This window comes from Rhinolophus sinicus, chromosome 12 (assembly GCF_057876585.1).
Source record: "Rhinolophus sinicus isolate RSI-liver-muscle chromosome 12, RSI-T2T, whole genome shotgun sequence".
NCBI lineage: Eukaryota > Metazoa > Chordata > Mammalia > Chiroptera > Rhinolophidae > Rhinolophus > Rhinolophus sinicus.
Window position 1 is genome coordinate 40,915,351 of NC_142512.1, and position 24,457 is coordinate 40,939,807.

The window sequence follows — 24,457 nt, forward strand, 5'->3', positions numbered from 1 at the left end:
GTTCCAACGCACAAAATGAAGAGTTGTTTTTTTGATGGGAATGGGATGTTTCCTTCAACGAGAGGAGGAAAGGCAGAAAGTATTTGCAGGTTGGCAGATTTGGTGGTGAAATGAAGTTCTCATTTGCTTCTGTTTTCTCAGTGAAGAATAAGCCAAGACCATAAATTGGAGGTGGGAGAGGAGGGCTATTGGAGGTTTAGGGAGATGAGAAGTTGTGACAGACATTCAGAGTGTGGAAGAGTAAACTTGTCAGAGGCATGTAGTAGGACCTCAGGTAGTGTTGTGCACCCATTTGAGATTTGTGGACATGAATTTAAAGTGAGACCAGTTGTCAGTGATCACGTTTGATTCATAAGTATCCAGAAATGAACAGAATTTGTTAGATATAGCAGTGCCTTCAGCAATTGTTCACTGAATAAATAAACAAACGAGTAGAGTATTATATAAAACATTTGGATAAGGGAGGAGGTAGGGAAATAGAGAAGGAATGTGTGTCTTATTACAACTTACTTGAAGAAGACAAAACACAATTATTTGAGAACAAAGCCATATTTCAACAAGCACAAACAGTAAGTTTTCAAGTTGAAGTTATTAATTCTGAAAGAAATGCAGGATAATGGCATACTTAAAATAAGGTGAAGTTAATTTGGGAAAGCATTCCTGAAGTTCCAGATCAGAATTTAAAAATTACTAGGGACAAGTGTTATAGAAAGAAGAGGAAAAAGGGGAAAACATTAGATGTTAATAAGCAACATAGGTAATACTGGCTATGTTGTATGTAGCCTTGAATAACTGGAAAAGGACTTTTGAGTCTGAAAGCAGGGATGATAATTATATAGTTAAGGGGTAACCTCTTCACTCTAAGTATTAACAGGTAGCTTATTTGATAATGGCTACTATGTATCTAGTACCTGCCTTGTCCTGGTACTGCACTAGTTCTTTTACATATATATGATTTCCAATATGACAGCCTTAAAGAATTACATATTATTTATTAATGATTGAAATTCCACTTGACAGATGAGGGAATTGACACTCAGCATTTCAGTAATTTTATCAAGATATCACAATTAGTAAAGAGCTGAGGTGGGATTTGAAGCCATGTCTCTCGGATTCCAAAGGACATAGTCAGTTGCACTTCATTTAACTATGTATTCCCACCATTTCCCTTGCACTTAGCAGAGGCCTGCCCAGGATAAATGTTCAGCAGCAACAGTGACCCCAAAATGTAAATCAGATGACCTGCCCTACCTTTGCACTTAATCCAAATTGTTTCCTAACAACCCTCCCCACCCCACTCTCCCTACTATCCCAAGTTCACTAGTTTTTCAATTTCTTCAATAGGACCCTTTTCAAGTATTTGCCTGTGCTGCACATATACCCTTGCAGGCTCATCCGTTCACTCTCCCCACGCTAACCCCTTTATATCCTTTAGACCTCAACATAATTGTCACTTCATCTGAGAGGACTTCCTTGGCCATTCTATCTAAAATAGACCCCTGGTATATTTTCTACATCAGTCATTTGTTTCCTAACGCTTACCAAATTTTGTAATTATGTCGTCAGTTTACTTTCTGGTGTCCTTCCCCAGTATTAAGCCCCATGAGACCGGAGAACTTGAGTCTTGTTTACCTTTGATTTCCCAGAGCTGTGCTGTTCAATACAGAAGCCACTAGTCACATATGGCTATTCAGTACTGCAAATGTGGCACTTCTGAATTGAGATGCGCAATGAAGTGTAAAATTCACACCAGATTTCGAAAGACAGTATGAAAAAAGAATGTACATTATCTCATTAATATTTTTATATTGATTACATGTTGAAATATTTGGATAAATTGGATTAAACATGATTAAAATTAATTTCACTTGTTTACTTTTTAGTGTGGTTACTAGAAGATTTTAACTTACATAAGTGACTCACGTTAAATTTCTAGGCTCTAAGGCAGTATTGTCCCAGAGCCTAGCAGAGTCCTGGCCCATTTTATTGAGCGAAGTAATCAATGTTAAGAGACAGACCGAATGAATGGGTGAGTGAAGAGACAGAGTTTCTGCCTTCCTCTAGGAAAATGGATACAGGATTGTCCTAGAATCAGGAGATCAGGGTATCTGGTCCAGGATTTACTGGAATCACTGTGTAGCCTACACGACTCTGGGCGTCAATTTGCTCATGAGGCAGTTGATTTCAGAGGTCAGAAAGTGTACGAGAATAAGTGGCGGAGGAAGGTGGGGAAGCCTGGACAACACAACTTGCCTTCTGTTTGGCTCTAGCCTAACACTAGAGCTGAGGCTAACGAGAGGAGGCAGCAGGAATCGCAGGCTGGACCCCGCGAAGACAGCGCCGGGACCGCCGCTTCCTGGGTCTGACGTCACTGGGGCGCGACGGCGTCGTCGGTCCTGCCCTCGAAGAGGCAGCGGCTAAGAAGGTCTCTTCGGTGAAGACGGGTACCGGGCTAACAGAGAGTCAAACAGTTCCCGAGTCTCTCTGAGACTCAATTCTCAGTAAATCAGTCTCCACCACCCTTCCTCTTACTTCCCCCTTACCCGGCACAAGATCCCGGGAGATGTACGCCGGGCGGGAGAGTCCAGCACCGAACTTCAGCGCGGCTGCGCAGAGCACGTGCGCATCCTCCCCGGAGTCCCGGCTATTGGCTGTGACGTAACTTCCGTCGTGAGCGGCGAAAGCCGGGAGGGCGAGCAAGAGGGAGCAGGCAGCAGGCAGCTGGCCCCAGGCGGGCGGGCAGACGGCAGAGTGGGGGGGGGGATCGAGCGAACAGTGAGTGAGCCAGCGAGGGCGGACGCGTCCCAAGAGCAGCCGAGATTCCTCCCGTCTCTCTGACCCCCTCCCCGGAGCCCACAGCGCCTCCGGTCTCCAGCGGAGCGGACACGGCCCGGCCCGGCCATGGCCTCGCTGCTGAAGGTGGATCAGGAAGTGAAGCTCAAGGTAGCGGCACCGGTCTGGGCCTCCGTACCCCTTGATTCGATCCCCGAGCAATCTGACCGGCTCCCCACACCCCGTGGCGTCTTTGTCTCTCTGGGGACACCAGCTCTGAGCTTCCGCTGGGCTCAGCCCAACCCCCCACTCCAGAGATGGCTTCGGGGGAGAGGATCATATAGGGTGGCCCTCAGTACCTCGTTTGGTGATGGAGAGCCCCGGGGAGACTTCCGCGGACACGTGGTCGACTCAGTGCTTTATGCTAGTGACAGCTGGATGTTCCCCAGCCCGCAACATCCCCGCCTCCGGATGCTGCCGCTGCCCCTGCCATTGGCGTCAGTCCTACCTCATGTCATAGGCTAGGTCTGGATGGGGGTTGGCACGTTTATGAGTTCACACCTCCCCTATCTACTTGTCCTTTGTCTGCTCTCAAACTCAGACAGCCTCAGACACAGGGAGGGAGGGAGGGAAGACCGGCAGGTGTTGACCTCAAGCCCTGCTTCCCTCTCCTGAGATGGAGAAATGGGTCCTCAAAAAAATAAAGTATTTGCAATCTGGGGGCCTCGCAGCTTCTCATTACAATAACAAGGTGAGGGAAAGACAGCTAGATTTGGGTTTCCCTACCCAGCCCATACCTTTGTTGCCAGGTACTGACTTTCTGTTACTGAATTGCTCTTTGTTGATTTCAGGTTGATTCTTTCAGGGAGCGGATCACAAGTGAGGTGAGTGAAATAAATAGAAGAATGTGTGTTGGTTAATAATTGGGAGTTTCCCAAAGGAGAGATGACTAGAGAGAGACCATCCCACAATTATTGTATTTTCCCTCATCTTTAGGCAGAAGACTTGGTGGCAAATTTTTTCCCAAAGAAGTTGTTAGAACTTGATAGTTTTTTGAAGGTGAGAGACCTTTTTCTTTTCTGCAGATTCCCCAATTTTTTTGGCCCCGGTCCTGTCAAATGGGACAAATCATGTGTTGATTCTGTTTGCTTTGTACTGTAAAGCTCTCTCATTTCTTGCCCTTCACGTTCTTTATTCATCTTGAAAAGACTAATGTTTTTTTTGGGGGGTGGGCTTCTCTCTTTTAGGAACAAATCCTAAACATCCATGACCTAACTCAGATCCACTCAGATATGAATCTCCCCGTCCCTGACCCCATTCTTCTCACCAATAGCCATGATGGACTGGACGGTGTAAGTGTCCTATATTTATCTTTGTGTTCTGAAGCAATAGATGTTCTGTCCTCTATTTCTTGGTCAGTTTGAACATGTACAAAGGAGACAGTGGGATTTGGATCTGGGAATGAGGACTCTCACAGACATGATGACTCCAATACACCCACTTTAGACCCTGATTTTCATTTATAGCATGGGGTGAATTTGCTAATGCTACTCTGTGTTAGCGTGAGTTTCAAGAAGGACTGATAGCTGCCGGTTTCCTCAGGTTATCTGGTCTGTCCTCATGGCTCTAAGCAAGACTTTTCATATCTGTTTCAATGTCTTGAGTCTTGTTATGGGATCAGTAGTTTTTCTTGGTATATAACTGTAGTCCCTATCTTTACTGTGCATCTTTGGTCCCTAGTCCTTATCAGTTATATGTCCACGTTCTATAACACCGATGACACTGTCTTGTTCTTTGTCTGCATTTTTGTCTCACTGGAAAGCAGAAACTGACTTAATCATCTTTGTATCCCCAGCACCTAGGATTGTTCCTAGTACATAGCAGGGGCTAAATACGTGTTTGTTGATTATTATGTTTCCTTGTGGAACCAGCAGATTTGTACATATTCCCTTAATTTTATTTACCCTACATTGACTAGTTCTTTTTTCCTATTGTTTATAGTATCCACCCATCTCCTCTAATTTCTTAATATGGTAATATTTCTTGAAAGGTTGGTTTTACCAGTGAGAACATAAGTTGCTTTGTGGCAAGAACCTTTTCCCAAAGCCTTGTATATGCTTAGTAAGTTGTACATAAATTAATAAGATAACTGTGGGGTCAAAGAAAGGATTAAACTTGCTTGAAGAGTAACTTGTGATAGGGATATAAGTGTTGAGAGCAGGCTAATTCCTGTCTCTTTGCATCCTTAGCCCACTTACAAGAAGCGAAGGTTGGATGAGCGTGAAGAGGCCTTCCAAGGTAAGAGCCATCCTGCCTCACCCCACCCAAGCCCTGGCTTGCAGCTTTGAGAAGCAGGATGGAGCTGGTGTTCTCCTGGCCTGGAAGCAGAATCTGATTTTATTTCCCAGAGATACCATTCCCAAGTCTTCCAAACATGGTCATGATTTAGCACTCTCAATCTAATTTTCCAGTAAACGGAGGGTTTGACTTTGAACTGCCAAAGGAGAGAGGTTGAGGGTGACTACACATTGCAGATTTTTCACAGAAGTCCCAGTTTGTGTTATTTTTTCCTTTTCAATAATAGTTGGTTCATTAAGTCCTTAGAGCATATTTTAATTTCCTTATTCTTCAGACTTTGAGCATACTTGAGACATTCATTTGTTAATCCATACGTTTTCTCTTTTCGATTCTGTTGGTGGTGTCATGGTCTGTAGATAGGGTTGTGACAGATAAAAGGCAGAGGTCGTGGCATCGCATGGGCCTGGGGAGAAAGAAAGGTCGGGGGGTGCTATGTCCTGCCCCCCACCCCAATCATCTGGCCTTCTTCATGTCCCTGCCAGGAACCAAGGTGTTTGTGATGCCCAATGGGATGCTAAAAAGCAACCAGCAGCTGGTCGACATTATTGAGAAAGTGAAACCTGAGATCCGGCTGCTGATTGAGAAATGCAACACGGTGAGGCAGAGGCTAGTGACCTATGGGCTGACTTCAAACAGCCTGGCTTGAACTATGAAAAATGATGGATGGTGGGGTTGGAAGCATGTTGGTGATATGGGTGTTGGCAGACTAAGTATCTTGGCTCCTGAGCTCCTGGCATCTGACCCCAGCAGCATGAATTGTATACTTAATGGCATTAGTAGAAAAAGCCATGTCTTCATGTATTGTGGTCTCCTCACCCTGCAGGTCAAAATGTGGGTACAGCTCCTGATTCCTAGGATAGAAGATGGGAACAACTTTGGGGTGTCCATTCAGGTAATGTGCTTGTATTATGCACTGGAGAGGAAGTTTTAAGAGATGCTTCCATCTCCCCTGCTTAATCTGTTTTCCCTTTCTCTTTGGTCTGCTGTGGGGTGATGTGGAAGTGACTTTTGACTAACTGTGTTTTGTTTTTTTGTGTGTTTTTTTTCCAGGAGGAGACAGTTGCAGAATTAAGGACTGTTGAGAGTGAAGCTGCATCTTACCTGGACCAGATTTCTAGGTAGGGCTGCTTGGGGTTGGCCCAGGATTTGGGGCTGGTGAGGTGGTAAGCACTGTCCAAGGTCTCCAGCTTCCTCTTCTCTCTCCTTCCAGATATTATATTACAAGAGCCAAATTGGTTTCTAAAATAGCTAAATATCCCCATGTGGTAAGTAAGGGTTTTGTGGCCTGAGGGTGGACGTGGTAGGATAGGGAGGAGTGACCATTACTGGGGAAGAGCTGTCTGTGGACAGTCAGGCCTTGGGACCTGGCCTTTCTCTGCCCCTTCTTTCAGGAGGACTATCGCCGCACAGTGACAGAGATTGATGAGAAGGAATATATCAGCCTTCGCCTCATCATATCAGAACTAAGGAATCAATATGTAAGTAACTTTGGCCCCTGCCTCAGTTGCCCTGGCCTCTCTTAGTTTGGGTGATAAATTTCTTGCCACTGTCTGGGGACGGAGGTAAAATAAGTAGAACAAATTCTGTTCATCCGTCGAGTGTTGAGAACTGTGAAGCCATGAGGCCATCTAGCTGGGTATCGCCCTTCTTTCTACCTGGATGGGAGGGGGTGCAGTGTAGTATAGGGATGAAAATGCGGTGGTTAGAGTTAGACAGACTTGGGTTTAGAATCAACTCTACCTGTAATGTGTGACCTTGGGCAAGTTGTTAAACCTCAGACTTCAGTTTCTTCATCTCTGAAATGGAACTTACATTAGAGTATCTACTGCACAACATGGTTTTTTAAAATGAGTGAGATAACACATTAAAGGACCCAGTGCAACTCTTGGTATGTTAAGTGCTTAATAAAAGTTATTATTAGGCCCAGGTACACCCAGCTTTGGGGTATAAGCGAGGTAGGGCAGTCACCCTGAATTCAGGTTCAAATGAGGGAGATTGGACTTGTGTGAATGATTGCTTGGGGATTTGGTGGGGAAGGGTCTTGCTTTTATTTTTTTAAGGTAAGTGTAGAACAGATGTGTGATTCCCTGATCTTTCTTCTTCCAGGTCACTCTACATGACATGATCCTGAAAAATATCGAGAAGATCAAACGGCCCCGGAGCAGCAATGCAGAGACACTGTACTGAGGCCAGGGCCAGAGCCAGGGGACTCTGTGAGTCTGGCTCAAGACCGACATTGCCTTGGTTTGTTACGTGACTATCGTGATGGGGAAACTGGCTGGAAATAGTAATCACACCTCTCTGTTTTTAGTTAGAGTCTAATGAAATTCTCATGTAGTTCTGTGACGTGTTTACCTCTTTTTTCAGGCCTCAGGAACTCTTCTATTTCCTTCCCTAATACCCCATGCCCCACCTGACCTAATTTCTGGAGCACTCCAGGTTTTTGTGCGCAGGATGTAGGCACAAGAATCCTTAAAAGTTTCCTCCCACCTTCCCCCTGCCCCCGCCATGTCTTAGGCTTTGTGTTTTCTTTCTTTTGATTTTTAGTTGGTTAGAAGCTGAGGGAAAGTGCTAGATGTTTTTTTAGGGTCGGGGGAACCAGCTCCTCTCTTCCTTACATTAATATCTCTTGCCATTGTGGGACTTTAGATCCTTCCTGCTACAGTTGTTGGGATGACTTCGGGTTTCCCACCTTGAACCTGATCATGACAAGAAACACCTTAGACCTCAGCTAAGGCCCTAGTTCCTTCACATGTTTCATAACTAGAATTTTCACATACACATACGTGCGTGATAGACACACACATACAGCCACACACACATCTGCCTTCCTACTCTGTTACCTACCATCCTCCCACCCTTCCACGAACGCTATCACACACACATACACCGTTGAGAAGGTGATAGTTGTCTTAGTTGTCATCCATCGGGGCCCGTTGTCTCCTGATAATACAGCCTCTTGGTGCACAGAGGCTGGTGAGTTGGAGGAGAACCAAGAGGTGAGAAGCAGAGGGATTGGGGAAGGCTCCTTTCTCTGTGACTCGGTCCTTTTATTGCAAAGGCCAGTCGTCTGACTCCTGGTTGCCTCTTCTGGCCAATTGTAAATTGGGGTGGGGATGTCTACAGCTGTGAGGGCCGATGCTGCTGCTCTTGCTGGGCTTTCCCTTTGGGAAAAATATTTCTCTTATTTATAGTATTGTGCTTCCAGGGAAAGCAGTCACTTGCCCAGCAGATCTCCATATACACACGCTGTGTACGTGCCCATACACACGGTATGTATACACAGTATATACACATACATACTGTGTGTATGGGCACGTACACAGCATGTGTATGTGCATATGTGCTGGGCAAGTGAAAAGCATAGAGGAGCTGCCTCCTAGCTCTCAGATCTGCCAGAGATATCCCCCACTTTTTTATTCTACCACTACTGGGTAGTCGATATCTGCAGCCAGCCTGCCCGTGACTCTTCATGTCTATTTCTGACTTATTCTTCCTGTCTCGGTCTTCCAACCCCCAGTCATATTTCTACCTGGATGCATCATTTTTACTCCCAATGTGCTATAGAGAAGGAGTCAGGATGCTGTCTTCCCATGAATAGTCCTCAGTAACAAACCAATTGCATTTTAGTTGGGCAATGCCCGTACCTACCTTCCAGTCCACTTCCGGGTAAAAAACTTCCCTTCTCCCACCAGGCGTTTCTCAATTTCCCTTTTTGTTTGTTGGGTTGTTTTTTTCCATAGAGCCTCCTCCTCCTATGGTTGTAATGTAAAATTCTTTTACCATGTCAAGAAATTATTAAAGACACAGATACTTGGACCTCTTTCTAAAGCCGCAGACCGTGGTGCAATGCTCTGGTGGCTAGGGACATACCCATACTCAATATGTGCACATTGGGCTACACACTCCACATGCACCTCCGGCCACACTGTTGGGTGTCTGTACCAATTGAGCATCCTCTTTTCTCTGGTATAACGGAAAGACTGAGGCGTCTGCCTACCAAGAGGGAAGGGTGTGTCATTCATTTGTGTTTAGTCTGAATTATGTAAACGTTAGCTCTTCCCAAACCTAAGCTGCCTTCTGTTCCTACCCTCACCAAGATCCCAGGTCCTTCCTTCCTTCTTTCCTGCCTTCTTTCCTTTTCTCCTTTCCATCCTTGCCTCCGTCTTTCCCTCCCTCCCTCCCAGTGATACCCATGAACTGCCAGTAGAGGCTGCTCTAGTTCCGTGTGAGGAGTCACCGGGTTCAAGGAGCACTCTACCCTGTCGTTTGCTTTACCTTATACTAATTCTCCCCTCTGAATAATGTCTTAAATTTCTTGAGATGCCCGGGGACTCCTGGTTTTGGTTTTCAAATGACTTGGAGAGATATGTAGGACCCTAGCTCCCTCTGAAATAAAGTTTCCTCAACTCCCACCTTGTAAAGTCACCTTCTGCTATCCAATGATGCTCTCATCGTCTCTGCCAAAAGAGACTTAAGGCCTTGAAGAGTGGAGGAACATCGGCCCTGTTCTGTTTCAGAGATCAATACCAGTAGCTAACAGTTTTTGACCCTGTGTCAGGCTCTGTTAAACACTCTGCATGATGACGTTCATTTAATCTTCATGAACCTATAGGGTAGTCTTAACCCTTCCTCATAGATGAGGACACAGACTCGTGATAAGTACCTTCTCTGAGGTCACACAGCTTAGGGACCTGAGATTGGTGTACAAATCTGACTGCTAAGCCCAGGGGCTCACCACTCCTCTCTCACCGACCAGATAGAAGAGGCCTGAGACTACAGATCAAGCGCTTGGCCTTAGACACCTGGCAGAACGCAGTGCTTGCTGCTGAACTGGGCAGTGGATTCTGGAAATATTGGGGGGTAGTGTCTGCCAGGAGGTAGGAAAATGGACAGTTGTAGTGCCCGCATGCAGCACACAGGTCTTGGTTGGTCATCTGAGATTTGCATGCTTCCTCAGATCCAGTTTGGGTGGAAGGTAGTTTAATGTTACTCCACATGCCCTCTAATCTGGTCTAAATGATGGAAACCAGTATTGAGTACTGAGCGTGCTGCCCGTAGGAGCTCAGGGGCAGGGGAGATGCTGTGCACGTGGAAGTAGTACCTTAGGCCAAACCACAGAACAGAAAATTGGAACAGAATTATATAAATCAAGGTCAGAAATTTCCTGTTCAACCCACAGGGTGGAGTTTTCTCCATTCCTGTCCATCCTACTGAATATAAGCCCTGATTTGATGTCTGGAACTTGAAGGAGCATCTGGTAGGACTCAGCTCGCAGCTCTCACCATGAATCTCAAGGTAGTCCTCGTGCTCCTGGCACTGTCCCTCATCACCATCTTTGCCCTGGCCTATGTCTTGCTGACCAGCCAAGGGGGCTCCAGCCAGCCTCCCCGCTGCCCTTCCGTATCCCACAGTGCCCAGCCCTGGACACACGCTGGCCAGAGCCAGCTGTTTGCAGACCTGAGCCAAGAGGAGCTGACGGCCGTGATGAGCTTTCTGACCCAGCAGCTGGGGCCAGGCCTGGTCGATGCAGCCCAGGCCCGCCCCTCAGACAACTGCATCTACTCAGTGGAGCTGCAGCTGCCCCCCAAGGCTGCAGCCCTGGCCCACCTGGACCGGGGGCGCCCTCCGCCTCCCCGGGAGGCACTGGCCATCGTCTTCTTTGGTGGACAGGCCCAGCCCAACGTGAGTGAACTGGTGGTGGGGCCACTTCCGCACCCCTCCTACATTCGGGATGTGACCGTGGAGCGTCATGGGGGCCCCCTGCCCTATCACCGACGCCCCATGATGGGAACTGAGTTTGCCCAGATGTGGAAGCATTTGAAAGAGGTGGAGCTACCTAAGGCACCAGTCTTCCTTGCTTCAGTCTTCAACTACAATGGCTCCACTTTGGCACCTCTGCAGGCCACCCCTAGTGGCTTACGCTCGGGGGACCGTACTACCTGGATAGCCCTGCACCATAACATCTCAGGTGTTGGGATTTTCCTTCACCCAGTGGGGCTGGAGCTACTGCTGGACCACAGGGCCCTGGACCCTGCCCGCTGGGCTGTCCAGCAGGTCTTCTACCTTGGGCGCTACTATGCAGACCTGGCCCAGTTGGAATGGGAGTTTCAGGCAGGCCGGCTGGAAGTGGTCAGAGTGCCTCTGCCCCTGCCGAATGGGGCTTCATCCCTGCGGCCCCGGAGCTCCCCAGGTCCTCTGCCCCCTCTTCAGTTCTCACCCCAGGGCTCCCAGTACAGTGTCCAGGGGAACCTGGTGGTGTCCTCCCTCTGGACATTTACCTTTGGCCATGGGGTGTTCACTGGCATGAGGATTTTTGATGTTCGGTTCAAGGGCGAGCGAGTGGCCTATGAAGTCAGTGTCCAAGAGTGTGTATCTATCTATGGTGCCGATTCACCCAAGACAATGATGACCCGATACTTGGACAGCAGCTATGGACTTGGCCGTCACAGCCGGGGTTTGGTGCGGGGAGTGGACTGCCCCTATCAATCAACAATGGTGGACATCCACATATTAGTGGGCAAAGGGACAGTTCAGCTGCTCCCAGGGGCTGTGTGTGTATTTGAGGAGGCCCAAGGACTACCCCTTCGAAGGCACCACAATCACCTTCAGAGTCATTTCTATGGTGGTTTGGCCGGCTCAGCCCTTGTAGTCAGGTCTGTGTCATCTGTAGGCAACTATGACTACATTTGGGACTTTGTATTGCACCCAAATGGGGCACTTGAAGGTCGGGTCCATGCCACAGGTTTTGTCAACACAGCTTTCCTGAGTGGGGGAGAGGAAAGCCTCCTGTTTGGGAACCGTGTGGGGGAACGAGTGCTGGGGACCGTGCACACACATGCCTTCCACTTCAAGCTGGATCTGGATGTGGCAGGTGAGTGCTCGGGATGAGAATTGAGGGTTGAGATGGGTCCGAGGGAAGGGAGACCCCCAAATCAAGCCGGACAGGGCAAGAAGGTGGCCTTCCAGCACCACAATTCATTGTGGCAACAGAATGGGGACTGATTTGAGTGTGTTCATCTGCGTGCAGTCAGCCTGAAATACTGGGTTTACTGGGTATCTGGCAGAAGGTAGAAAGGAACGGTTCCCCTGCTCAGCCCCATCACCCAGCCCCTCTGACTTGCTGAGATTGTGAAATTAGTTTAAATGTCATGGCTGTGCCTGGCTGCCTTAGCCTTGAGTGACATTGGGTGGTGAATTTGCCCCGAGGGAGAATGGGACTGGAGTTGGGGTTCTCGAGTTCTTCCTAACTAATTCTGAGGGTCAGTGGAAGTGGGGAAAACAGAGGCCTGAGCAGAGGTAGGAAGCAGTCTGTCTAAAGAGCTTTTCAGAGTAGAGGTGGTCCAGGGGCATGAGAAGGGTGCGTTCTAGCTGGGAGTTGCTCCGCAGAATTTCAGACAACGGGATATGGGATAATGGCCCCACCCTCCTGGGGAGGGCCATCCCATTCCTGCCAGCACATGTCATCACAGTGGGCTCTCCAGTGACATGGCATGCAGTAGGCTTGCTGCAAGTGCAAAAAGGAGTGATCGAGTAGGGCTCAGCACAGAGAACTTGCTGCTTCTAACGTTTTTGTTGAGGACAGAAAATAACCACCTTATCAAATCCCAGACGATAACCCAGAAAGAAAATTAGAGATCCACCAGGACCTCTACATTTTATAGTTAGGGAAATTAAGGAGGGTGGGGAGAGATGGGACAGGAAGTGACTGACTCCCCAAATGTAACGGAGGCTATTTCTTGTGAAACATTTTCTTATTCTCTCGAGTACAAAGACACTGTGTGTGTGTGTGTGTGTGTGTGTGTGTGTGTGTGTGTGTGTGTGTGTGTGTGGTATGGGGAAGATGGGAGAAGAACTAAGAAAATAGCATGATTGAAATGGCATATTCTTTGACATGTTTCGAATATGACTATTTTATGATTTGGAGTTTCTCTTTAGCATTTTTGGTATTAAAGAACTTTGTCTTGGGAAGTAAAATCAAATAACTTTTATTGGATCCCTAGTGTGGGCAGCACAGGCGGGTGCTGTGGGCCTGAGTCTGTGTCAGGCCCGCTGTGCATAGGACAACCAGCGGAGGCACTGGCTGCTGTGTGCCAGGGGCCTTCACATAGGTCACGGTTAAAGGAACTGACAGTCTGGACCTGCAGAAAGAAAATATATGATCAAGTACCGAGTGGGGGGGATGAGTGCAGGTTACGAATGCAGTAGAGTTCTGGGGAGTTTCCAGACAATTTAAAGATGTAAATCTCGCTTCTGAAAAAGATTGAAAATGGGTCCTTGCCTTGTTGAGGGGAAAAAAAAGCAAATTCTCAGAGTTGGGAAGGGTATGCAGGGCACCCTGGAAGGGGATTGTTTTTCCAGCCAGCTTCTCCAAGACAAATATCCCTTTCATAGTTGCAAGAATGTTACCAGCCACCTGCATGTGCTTTTCCGTTTACAAAGCTCAACCATAGAATAGCTTTTATGATGCCCAGTGTAGAGATTTGGAAAAAGAATCAAAGAAGCAAACAATTGGTCCAAAGTCTCTTGGGTAGACCAGTGCTAATAGAACTTTCTGCTAGATGGAAATGTTCTATATCTGTACTGTCCAATATGCTAGTCCATGTGGCTAGTGTGGCTGAGGACCTGAATTTTTCATTTCAATGCAAATAGCCACCTGTGACTGGCGGTAACCTTATTGGACAGGGCAGGTTCGAAGAAGATGGGCTAGTACTCAGATGCAGACCTCCTAGCTCCCAGCGTGGAGTGCTCTCTAATGAGTTCTGCTGCCCTTTGTCAGGCCAGTGCAGAGACATCGGGAGCGATGAGGAGACTTCTCACCTGGTGTGGAACTCCTTTCCCTCCCCTCACCCTGGCAGGGCTGAAAAACTGGGTGGTAGCTGAAGACGTGGTGTTCAAACCTGTGGCAGCCCCTTGGAGTCCGGAGCACCAACTGCAGCGTCCCCAGCTGACTCGGCAGGTCCTGGGAAGGGAGGACCTGACTGCTTTTTCCTTGGGGAGCCCCCTTCCTCGCTACCTTTACCTGGCTGGTAACAGGACTAATGCGTGGGGTCACCAGCGTGGGTACCGAATCCAAGTCCACAGCCCCCTCGGCATACACATGCCCTTGGAGAGCGACATGGAGAGGGCCCTCAGCTGGGGGAGGTGAGGAGAGCCCTGGGCCCTGGGTGGTAGGGAATGACGGGTCCCCTTCCCCATTCCAGCTCTTGAAGACCCCAACTCACTATCCTTGGCTTACATTCACCCCTGTACCTCCTCTCAGATCCAAGTAGATATGGGATGGGAGATGGTCTCACACAGGATCTGATCCAAAGGGCTTCTGGCGCAGTAAAGGCCTTTGAATTTTCTGACTCCACTGTCTTACGACATTCCTGGTCAGATACCAGCTCGTGGTGACCCGGAGGAAGGAGGAGGAGTCACAGAGCAGCAGCATCTATTACCAGAATGACATCTGGACACCCACTATTGCCTTTGCTGACTTCATCAATAATGAGACTCTCTTAGGAGAGGTTCGTAGCCCTAGGGGCAGAGGAGGGCGGCTCCTCTGTGTCTGGTGTCTTGGCTGCCCGTCCCCTGGCCATAGGGTGGAGGGAATGGTACATTTCCACTTCTCAGATTCAGGGGTCACGGAGTTCTCTGACGACCAACATGGGTCATCCCTCTTGGGGTGAGATTAGCCCTGGGACACTGACCACCCTACAACTTTTCACGTGGATCACCATGCCTGTTATGTGGGCCTGGGGCTGGGAGGAGGTAGAAGTGGGGCTGAGGCTGGAGGTTGGGGATTGTGGCTGAGGGGTGGTTCTCTGCGTTCCCTCCTCCAAAGTCCTCCAGCTCCTCCCTCTTCCTGCAGGACCTGGTGGCTTGGGTTACAGCCAGCTTCCTGCACATCCCCCATGCTGAGGACATCCCCAACACAGTGACTCTGGGGAACAGAGTTGGCTTCTTGCTCCGACCCTATAACTTCTTTGATGAGGACCCCTCCATTTTCTCCCCTGGCAGCATCTACTTTGAGAAGGGCCAGGATGCTGGGCTCTGCAGTGTCAACCCTGTGGCCTGCATCCCCCACCTAGCGGCCTGTGTCCCGGACCTGCCCCCTTTCTCTTACCAAGACTTTTAACCCCAAGGGTGTGGTGGGGCACAGAGTGGATATGGGTGGGTGATAAGACATATAAGCCTTCTTCCTCTCTGTTCCCACTTCCTGCTCCCCTGGCTTCCTAATGTTTCCTCCTACACTAAACCCCCATATATTCTTTCGATTAATTCATATCTCCAGTTTCCTATTAATGATGAATTTATACAAATGGTATTATTATTGAACTATTCAAGCAAAAACACAAATCCTACCACTCAGAAATAGCTAGTGTTCACGTTTGGTGAGTGCTATAGCAGACATTTCTTTATCGATGTGTATTGAAATGGAAGAATAAATTGAATTTTGTAAAAATAGATGTTATGTGCAATTTATAATAAATATTATGAGATTTTTACTTGAATGTCTTCTATGTGACTTTTGAAGCATTTAGAATACCCCAGAGACTATTAAGGATTCTGGCCAAGGAAATTAGCAATGGAAAGGAGGACAAGGGAAAGACCTGGCCAAGGAATGCTGCTTGGGAAGCTGAAGGGCTGGGGTGGGGGTTTCCTTGGAAGGAGAACAATAGTTCCAAGTTACAGGAAAGGGAACATTTGACCCTGGGAAGGTGGGCCTCGGGGGTAAGAAGCAGGGCTGAGAAGCTGCAGACCCGGTTCCTTGATGCTGGTGCATTTCCAAGCTCAGGCTGGTCAGATGCATTATTTTGAAATTTCTCCCCCTTCCCCTACCCCAGCTCTCCCCCAGTTCCAACCCTGACCCAGAGAACAGAGTCTGATTTGGAACCTGGAAGACAAAGCCATGTAAGGTCTGTGGAAATCTCTGCTGCCCTGCTTCAGGCCCACCCCCCAGCCCTGGCCTGCCCCGCCTCCTCCCTAGCCTTCCCCGTCCTTCCCACGCTCAGTTTCCTACGCCTCTGAATACAAGGAACGAACATAAACTAGAGTCCAGGAGCCCCTCACATAGGAGCCCAAGAGAGACCCTCTTCTGCTGGCCTGAGAATACCGCCTCTACTCTGGTTCAATCCTATGTCCCTCTGCTCAAGGGACAATGAACCAGAAGACCACCCTGGTGCTCCTTGCTCTGGCGGTCCTCACTATATTTATCTTGGTGTGTGTCTTGCTAGCTGGAAGGGGAGTAACTGGGAATGAACCCAGCTTGCCTCCCTACTGCACCTCCGTAACTCCCAGTGCCCAGCCCTGGACACACCCTGGTCAGAGCCAGCTGTTTGCAGACCTGAGCCAAGAGGAGCTGACGGCCGTGATGAGCTTTCTGACCCAGCAGCTGGGGCCAAGCCTGGTCGATGCAGCCCAGGCCCGCCCCTCAGACAACTGCATCTTCTCGGTGGAACTGCAGCTGCCCCCCAAGGCTGCAACCCTGGCCCACCTGGACCGGGGGCGCCCTCCGCCTCCCCGGGAGGCACTGGCCATCGTCTTCTTTGGCGGACAGGCCCAGCCCAACGTGAGTGAGCTGGTGGTGGGGCCACTTCCGCACCCCTCCTACATTCGGGATGTGACCGTGGAGCATCACGGGGGCCCCCTGCCCTATCACCGACGCCCCGTGCTGATGCGAGAGTACCTGGACATAGACCAGATGATCTTCGACAGAGAGCTGCCCCAGGCTACTGGTCTTCTCCACCACTGCTGCTTCTACGAACGCCAAGGAAGGAACCTTGTAACAATGACCTCGGCGCCCCGAGGTCTGCAATCAGGGGACCGGGCCACCTGGTTTGGCCTCTACTACAACATCTCAGGGGCTGGGTTTTACCTGCACCCCGTGGGGTTGGAGCTGCTGGTAGACCACAAGGCTCTGGACCCTGCCCGCTGGACCATCCGGAAGGTGTTCTTCCAAGGCCGCTACTATGAGAGTCTGGCCCAGCTGGAGGACCAGTTTGAAGCTGGCCTGGTGAATGTGGTGCTGATCCCAGACAATGGCACAGGTGCGTTCTGGTCGCTGAAGTCCCCGGTGCCTCCAGGCCCGGCTCCCCCTCTGCAGTTCTATCCTCAGGGCTCCCGCTTCAGTGTCCAGGGGAGTCAAGTGGCCTCATCATTGTGGACTTTCTCCTTTGGCCTCGGAGCTTTCAGTGGCCCGAGGGTCTTTGACATCCACTTCCAGGGAGAACGGCTAGCTTACGAGATCAGCCTCCAAGAGGCCATAGCCATCTATGGTGGAAACTCCCCTGCAGCAATGCTGACCCGCTATATCGATAGCAGCTTTGGCATGGGCAAGTATTCCACGCCCCTGACGCGTGGGGTGGACTGCCCCTACCTGGCAACCTACATGGACTGGCACTTTCTGTTGGAGTCCCAAACCCCCAAGACCGTACGCGATGCCTTTTGTGTGTTTGAACAGAACCAGGGCTTGCCCTTGAGGCGACACCACTCAGATATTCACTCCCACTATTTTGGGGGCCTTACAGAGACAGTGCTGGTCGTCAGATCTGTGTCTACCTTGCTCAATTACGACTATGTGTGGGATATGGTCTTCTACCCCAGTGGGGCCATAGAAGTCAAATTCCATGCCACGGGCTACATCAGCTCGGCGTTCCTCTTTGGTGCTGCCCGAAGGTACGGGAACCAGGTTGGGCAGCACACGCTGGGCACCGCCCACACCCACAGCGCTCACTTCAAGGTGGACCTGGATGTAGGAGGTAAGACATGCCCATGGGCAAGGATTGCAGAAGAGGGACTGGAGAGTTGTGTCTATTTGTCTTGGGTCTATGGTGGGTATGCAGGAAAGGAGGATTTGAGAATTGAGTATGCGCTTTTGGAGTTTCATGCTTCTTCTTTTGCTTGATGGGAGGGTGTTGGAATCTGAATGTATTCAGCTCATTGGCTGGGTACACAGCTGTCTTGGAGTCTGTCTTTTGACTTTCTTTCCCACGTTGAGCTGATCAGATTTTTGTCTGTTCTCCCCCTGAAGTGTCTCAAACATCTCACTTGGCCCCTCTGCCCTCCTCCTGTAGGTGCCATCTCTCTCTGCTATTCGCTCTCTTCTTCCTCTCAGGTCCAGAATCCACTCTGTGCCCAGAGGTACCTACTAGCCCATGCCAGCCTGCTCCCTCATACGACTCCCACTTTCCCCATCACCTATGGGATCCCATCTGCAGAAGAGCCTACAATGCCCTTCCCATCTGGCTTCTCAGATTCTTCTGTGTCCTGTTTTAGCCACATCGAAACCCACCCTGTCCCTGAACACACACACACAGACACACACACACACATACACACACACACACCACGTTACAGTCAGGCTTCTTTGCTTTGGCTCATATTTTGCCCTGCCCAGAATGCCCTACTATGTCATCTCTGCTGGTAATATCCTCTAAGGCCAGGCAGAAAAGTTGCCCAGGGAGGGCCCCTTTTCCGGCCTACACCTCTCTTCCTATAACCTTGAATCTTAAATGTGCCCTCTCTCGCCACTAATGAGTATGAGTGAACAAATGAATGAATGAATGAATGGGGAGTGAATAAATGAATGAAATCCTTGGTGAAATATTTTGTAGCTCAACAGCTTTAGCTGAAAGATTTGGGGATATCTTTAGAGGCAGGGAAGGGAAGTAAGGGGCACACTGAGTTCGCGGCTTCTCTTTGACTCCGCCTCTGAAGCCAGGTGGGGGCAGGGCAGCTGCATGACCAGACCTCACTCCACTCTTCCTCCCTCCACCCCCCCTCCTGTCCCTCCCTCGCACCCACAGGACTGGAGAACTGGGTCTGGGCTGAGGATATGGCCTTTGTCCCCACGGTGGTACCCTGGAGCCCTGAGCACCAGATGCAGAGGCTGCAGGTGACCCGGAAGCGGCTAGAGACAGAGGAGCAGGCCGCCTTCCCTCTGGGAAGCACCCACCCTCGCTACCTGTACCTGGCCAGCAACCACAGCAACAAGTGGGGTCACCCGCGGGGCTACCGCATCCAGGTGTTCAGTTTTGCTGGGGAGCCTCTGCCCCAGAACAGCTCCATGGAGAGAGCCTTCAGCTGGGGGAGGTGAGTGGCGGGGTGTCACAGAGACCCCGGGGTGTCAGGGAGACGAGAGTTGAGAAGGGAGCATTCGGAGGGGCAATTGGAAACTCAGTGCAAACTCGGTGAAGTGAGGTGTGAGGCCCAGAGGGTTCCTGCTTATCAGAAGACACTCGCAGTGGGCAGGTAAGTTGTCCTGGTGGAGGGCTGAAGCTCAAGGCTGAGAACTGTTCTTTCCTATGGGGGAGGGGCTGTGCTGTGAGATGGCGGGTGGGGGGGCGGGGGGGCGGGGGGTGGGGGGGTGAACAGGAGGACCTGGAAGAGTGATGGAGGACTCAGCAGGGTGGCATCAGAGTCACTGTGTGAATGAGATAGAAAAGCTGAGGTCTATGTGCTCAGCTCCCTTCCATCAAAATCAGGCAGCAGAATGGGGTTGGTGACCATAGAGGCCTGACCAGTGCCTCCCTAGGTACCAGCTGGCTGTGACTCAGCGGAAGGAGGAGGAGCCCAGCAGCACCAGCATCTACAATCAGAACGACCCTTGGGCCCCCACTGTGGACTTCAGTGACTTCATCAATAATGAGACCATTGCTGGAGAGGTCAGCTGACTATGCCAGGGCCGAGGGAGGGGGAAGGGGCACGAAGATGAGCCCCGCCTTCTCTTGGGGATCCCTAAAATATGCCTGGTCTTCTCAGGAGCTGACTCCTGCCTTCTGTTATTTCATGGATCTCATCATTACCTCTCAAGGGAATCTTCCCAAGCTGGGAGTTCATTTGCAGATGCTGGCTGAGGCCCCGGGGCCATCCTCGAGACCCTGCAGCCCTATAAATCTCAGCTTTGTGAACTGAGTCCTTTTCAGGCCCTAGGACTCAAGGAGGGCTGGAAGTCACCAGGGAAGACCACATCTATTGTATCTAAAGCTCATTCCTGGCCTGACCACTACAGCATTAATTTCTGAATGCTGACCTTTTCTGCCTCCCAAGCTTTGATCTTCCCTCCTCCATCCTCCTTCCCTCAGTTATAGTTTGGGGCTCTTGGGAAGTGAGGAGCAGAGGAGCTGAAGTAGCCTGTGGCGTTATCATTCCTCTTGGGGTGGGGAGGCCGATAGAGATGTGATGGGAAATGTCAGAGACGGAAGCACAGGCTGGTACAGGGAGCCAGATGTTGTTCCCAATGAGTATGAAATTAACTATGCTTTGACTTCCGGACAGTAGGAAAAACATTTAAAGACTTATGATCCTTCTGAGGGAAGGTGTGCGGGCATGACAAATCCTTACATACAAGGCTACTGTGGGAGGCAGGCGTGTCCTTAGCAAAGCCAGGCCTCATGATCCTCTCCCTTCTCCCCTGCTAGGACTTGGTGGCCTGGGTGACAGCCGGTTTCCTGCACATCCCACATGCAGAGGACATCCCCAACACGGTGACTGTGGGGAATGGTGTGGGCTTCTTCCTCCAACCCTACAACTTCTTTGACCAGGACCCCTCCTCTGATTCTGCTGACTCCATCTTCTTCCGGGGGGACCAGGATGCTACGGCCTGTGAGGTCAACCCCCTGGCTTGCCTCCCCCAGGCTGCTGCCTGTGTCCCTGACCTCCCTGCCTTCTCTCACGGGGGCTTCTCTCACGAGTAGGCGGTGCCTGGGATGGGGAATGTGTCTGGGGCCCCAAGATCAAGGTGTTGGGTAGGGGGAGCAGTGGACACTGGGCCAGGAAGCCTGGTGCCCTCGTCTCCTTTCTCACACCCCTGAGGTCTCCTCCACCTCCTCCCCCAAGATCCCCTCCACCCATGACCCTCCCTTGCATCCCCCTCTCTGCTGAGAGCATCCTGAGACTGGGCTGCTGGGGGGGGGGGGCACAGGGGAGTCTCAGCTTTGTTGCCACCAGACTTGCTGGGTTCCTGTCCCAGAGAGGAGAGGAATGGCCAACCAGGAGCTTGGAGTGATGGCCAAGCTTTCCACAGAAGACTCCCCCCCCCACCACCTTTTTTCTTTCCGGTTTTCCCAAATCTTTTTAGGCCTTCTCCCGGTCCCTCCTGACCTTCTTAGTCCCTGCCTTGGGTGTCTGCAATGGGGATAGTGCCCTAAAGGCCCCAGGGCTATGTTCCTGCCAAGGTTATGCCTCCATGGATGAGCTGGAAGGGGCTTCTTGACCCTTATTCCCTCTTATCCAAATCCTCCTCCTTCTTTTCCTCTTCCTCTTGCCTACTGCCTCCTCCTGCTCCTACCAATTCTTGTATCCTGGGATTTCCCTCCCAGCCCTGAGTGGATGTTCCTCTGCCCTAATGCTCCCCTAGCCCTCATTTCTCAGCTTAAGCCTCCTCTCGTAGGCCTAGGCCTGTGGAAGACTCAAAGTGCAAGGGACATCTAATTTGAGAGTCGGCCCCTGTGTGTCTGTCATATATGGGGAGTAGGAGTTGCCCTCACTCTAGTCCTGGGTCAGGTGTGTTCACTCTGCCCATTTGTTTACCACTGCCTTCCATTCTCAGCAGAGAACGGTCATAGGGAGAGCAGCAGCTCAAGTTAGCATTTTAGGTGGTTTTCTGGATGCAGTGGTAATGAGGAATGGTCCTTTTGTGCTAGTGCTGTGTGTGACCAGTGACCTCTGTAGGTAGCAGCCAACAGAGGAGGCTGGGTGGGCACCAAGGCTGAGAAGCAGGAAGAGCCAGGGACTCCAGCAAAGGACTGGGCCAGGGGCTGTCCAATCACATGCAGGCATGCAAATGAGCCTGGCCCTCTGGGGGAGGAGCCTCCCACTAAGTGATCCCTCTGCAAGTCTTGGATTGGGAGTGGATATGTTAATACAAACAGCAGAAGTTTGGAAATGACTGCATGGTCCTTCCCTAGAGTACTGGTTAAATAATTTCTGGTACCACCTTACAATGCAATTCTATGCAGCTATAATTATATCTCTTTTTATACTAATAGGGAATAATCTTCCAAAGAAAAACACAAGGTGCAGAAGTGTGTATGGTGCACTTCCCATTTGTGGTTTAGAAGGGAGGAGAATATAAACACATACCGGGGTGCCCCAAAAATGTATACAAGTGGACACTTTAGTCAATGATGCTCAAGCAGTAGTTCGCCATAATCAGAAGTGTCTGGACGCTGATGGTAACCACTTTGAGCACCTCTTGTAATTGCAGAAGTCAAATGTGACTTGCATTCATCTTTTGTTATCAGTATATATTGAGTATTAGAATTTTAATCGTTTTTTCCTTTCTTAAAATGTGTATCCATTTTTTGGCACCCCCTGTGTTTGCTTATATATGCATATTAAGGAGAACCGGGTAACTCTGGTGCCTCTGGGGAGGGAACTGGGAAGTTGGGGACAGGGGAGGGAGGGGATTAGCACTGTATACCCTTTTGTACTTGTTGAATTTTGAACCATGTGACTGTGTTACTTATTCAAATTAAATAATAAATGAGCCCAAACAGGACTTGACTTTTTATATATATATAAATTTTATCGGGGAATATTGGGGGACAGCGTGTTTCTCCTGGGCCCATCAGGTCCAAGTCATTGTCCTTCAATCTAGTTGTGGAGGGCGCAGCTCACTGGCCCATGTGTGAATCGATCCAACAACCCTGTTGTTCAGAGCTCGCGCTCTAACCAACTGAGCCATCCGGCCGTCCCCAACTTTTTTTTTTCAACTGACATCTTTTAGGACTGGATGAGGGGTAAAGAGGGTAAAGTGACTTAAGGTATGGGCCCAGGGACTCAAATTTCTCAAGTTTTGAGACAGAGAGAAATAGGCATGGCCTCCAGTAACTCCTTTGCCTTCTCTTGCTTGGTTATCTTTGAAGAAAATGTTAAACCTCAATCAATCTCTCATTCTCTCGCTCACTTTCACTCTGTCTCTCTTTGAAGAGGGAGCAATGAGAAGCAATGGGGAGGGGCAACTCCTGCCTGCTGGCAGCTCAGCCCAGGCCAGGAGATGAAGTGCAGGAAATGGATTTTAGATGCTGCTTATCTTATGACCAGAGGGAAATCTCTCCAGGGAGCTTAGACATCAGCTTCTGTTACTATCCAGGTGTGAGGCCCAAAGCTCAAGTTCACCTCCGGGTCAATGGAACAGTGGATGCAGAGGAGTCGAGTCAGTGAGCTGGAGAGAAACTAGGTTCCAAAGAACAGGGAGAGAGGAAGACTTTCGTAAAGAGCAGAGGGATAGTGAGGGCTGGATTCATTTAGAACACAGCCTGGGATGGAAGCGAGGGTGCCAGAGGACAGAAAGAGACTGAGGACAGGGAGACTGAAAACTGTGATGGGAGAGAAAAAGGGATGTCCTGGCCAGCCGAGGCTCTGATACTGACTTCATGCTTCCTCTTCTTCTGACCTGAGTAACTCAACTTCTCTTTTAAATGCACATCCTTTTGTTTCTACCTCCTATGGTTCCTTCTTACGATCAGTTACTCGATGTTCAGTGATGGAGGAAAGGAATAAAGAAACGCTGGTGTCTATCCCTCCTCAGACCCCGTCTTACTAACATCAGGCCCATTACCTTGAAACCTATCTCCACCCAAAGAGTACGAGTGTTTGTATGTGGGGTGTGTGTGCGTGTGTGTATATAAATGTAACTGTGGTTGTATCTCTCTGCATCTCCCCATAGGAATGACACCTGCCACAGGCCTCAGTGGACATGTAGATCGTGGGAGTGTCAGCCCAGCTAGGGTCAGAAGGGCTACATGACCAGTCCTCTCTCCCGCCCTCTCCCACACCACCCTCCATCTTGGCAGGAGTGGAGAATTGGGTGTGGGCTGAGGACATGGCTTTTGTCCCCACAGCAGTACCCCAGAGCCCAAAAAAACTGAGGATGGCTAGAGTGTTGGCCTGAGACTTGTGGTCAAGTGATAAGAGTGAGTAATGACTGAGGATGTCAGCTTCTGAAAGAACTAGTGTCCACAAGGCACTCAGGTCAGAGGCCATTGCCCTAAGAAGAGCTGGACAAGGGACCCCCTGGGCTTAGGTCAGAGGGCATCACTGGGACTTCCCCAAGAATATAAACACCAGAACCCCCCCTGTGAGGAACACAAGATTTGCTCCCCTGCCTCTGCTGTCCTCCTGCAGCCCCTGGGAAGGGTTCCAGCTCAGAGTGCAAGAGAAGGATTCCTCCATGCATTCAACAAAGTTATGCAGTACCATCTAAGTGCCAGGCAGCATTGGAGGCCTTAGGATATTTTAGTGAATAAGAGATACAATTTCTGCCCTCAGGGGCAAGAGAGGCAAGTAAAGGGGCAATTACAGACAAGGACTGTAGAGGGGAGGTGGGAAGAAGACAGCA

The 24,457-nt window shown here is 49.9% G+C and overlaps 3 protein-coding genes and 1 long non-coding RNA gene across 4 annotated transcripts; 3 read left to right on the plus strand and 1 right to left on the minus strand.

Moving 5' to 3' along the window:
- Window positions 1-971: 971 nt before the first annotated feature.
- Window positions 972-2,670, minus strand: LOC148756557 (uncharacterized). The gene is made up of 2 exons (XR_016018059.1): window positions 2,544-2,670; window positions 972-2,452 (listed from the first exon to the last, which is right to left on the minus strand). It is a non-coding gene; the product is annotated as an uncharacterized LOC148756557 (long non-coding RNA).
- A 7-nt stretch (window positions 2,671-2,677) lies between these two features.
- On the plus strand, window positions 2,678-7,476 carry PSME3 (proteasome activator subunit 3). The gene is made up of 11 exons (XM_019747653.3): window positions 2,678-2,943; window positions 3,624-3,656; window positions 3,769-3,831; window positions 4,020-4,124; window positions 5,022-5,070; window positions 5,613-5,725; window positions 5,954-6,022; window positions 6,181-6,248; window positions 6,341-6,395; window positions 6,522-6,608; window positions 7,237-7,476. The coding sequence occupies exons 1-11, from the start codon at window positions 2,902-2,904 to the stop codon at window positions 7,315-7,317; spliced, it is 765 nt and encodes a 254-aa protein (XP_019603212.1). The 5' UTR covers window positions 2,678-2,901; the 3' UTR covers window positions 7,318-7,476.
- Window positions 7,477-9,106: 1,630 nt separating this feature from the next.
- Window positions 9,107-15,620, plus strand: AOC2 (amine oxidase copper containing 2). The gene is made up of 4 exons (XM_019747648.3): window positions 9,107-12,004; window positions 13,989-14,274; window positions 14,510-14,639; window positions 14,984-15,620. Exons 1-4 carry the CDS (start codon window positions 10,417-10,419, stop codon window positions 15,248-15,250), a joined length of 2,271 nt encoding a protein of 756 aa, XP_019603207.3. The 5' UTR covers window positions 9,107-10,416; the 3' UTR covers window positions 15,251-15,620.
- A 278-nt stretch (window positions 15,621-15,898) lies between these two features.
- Window positions 15,899-22,618, plus strand: AOC3 (amine oxidase copper containing 3). The gene is made up of 4 exons (XM_074319780.2): window positions 15,899-17,873; window positions 18,921-19,206; window positions 19,649-19,778; window positions 20,535-22,618. The coding sequence occupies exons 1-4, from the start codon at window positions 16,274-16,276 to the stop codon at window positions 20,808-20,810; spliced, it is 2,292 nt and encodes a 763-aa protein (XP_074175881.1). The 5' UTR covers window positions 15,899-16,273; the 3' UTR covers window positions 20,811-22,618.
- Window positions 22,619-24,457: the final 1,839 nt, after the last annotated feature.

Bases quoted from the DNA above. Each gene is read 5' to 3' on its own strand.
- AOC2 (XM_019747648.3), top strand. From the start codon at position 10,417: ATGAATCTCAAGGTAGTCCTCGTGCTCCTGGCACTGTCCCTCATCACC. The intron at 12,005-13,988 runs GTGAGTGCTCGG...TCACCCTGGCAG, and splicing joins GCTGGATCTGGATGTGGCAG to GGCTGAAAAACTGGGTGGTA. The intron at 14,275-14,509 runs GTGAGGAGAGCC...ATTCCTGGTCAG, and splicing joins AGGGCCCTCAGCTGGGGGAG to ATACCAGCTCGTGGTGACCC.
- PSME3 (XM_019747653.3), top strand. From the start codon at position 2,902: ATGGCCTCGCTGCTGAAGGTGGATCAGGAAGTGAAGCTCAAG. The intron at 2,944-3,623 runs GTAGCGGCACCG...TGTTGATTTCAG, and splicing joins ATCAGGAAGTGAAGCTCAAG to GTTGATTCTTTCAGGGAGCG. The intron at 3,657-3,768 runs GTGAGTGAAATA...CCTCATCTTTAG, and splicing joins GGGAGCGGATCACAAGTGAG to GCAGAAGACTTGGTGGCAAA.
- AOC3 (XM_074319780.2), top strand. From the start codon at position 16,274: ATGAACCAGAAGACCACCCTGGTGCTCCTTGCTCTGGCGGTCCTCACT. The intron at 17,874-18,920 runs GTAAGACATGCC...TCGCACCCACAG, and splicing joins GGTGGACCTGGATGTAGGAG to GACTGGAGAACTGGGTCTGG. The intron at 19,779-20,534 runs GTCAGCTGACTA...CTCCCCTGCTAG, and splicing joins ATGAGACCATTGCTGGAGAG to GACTTGGTGGCCTGGGTGAC.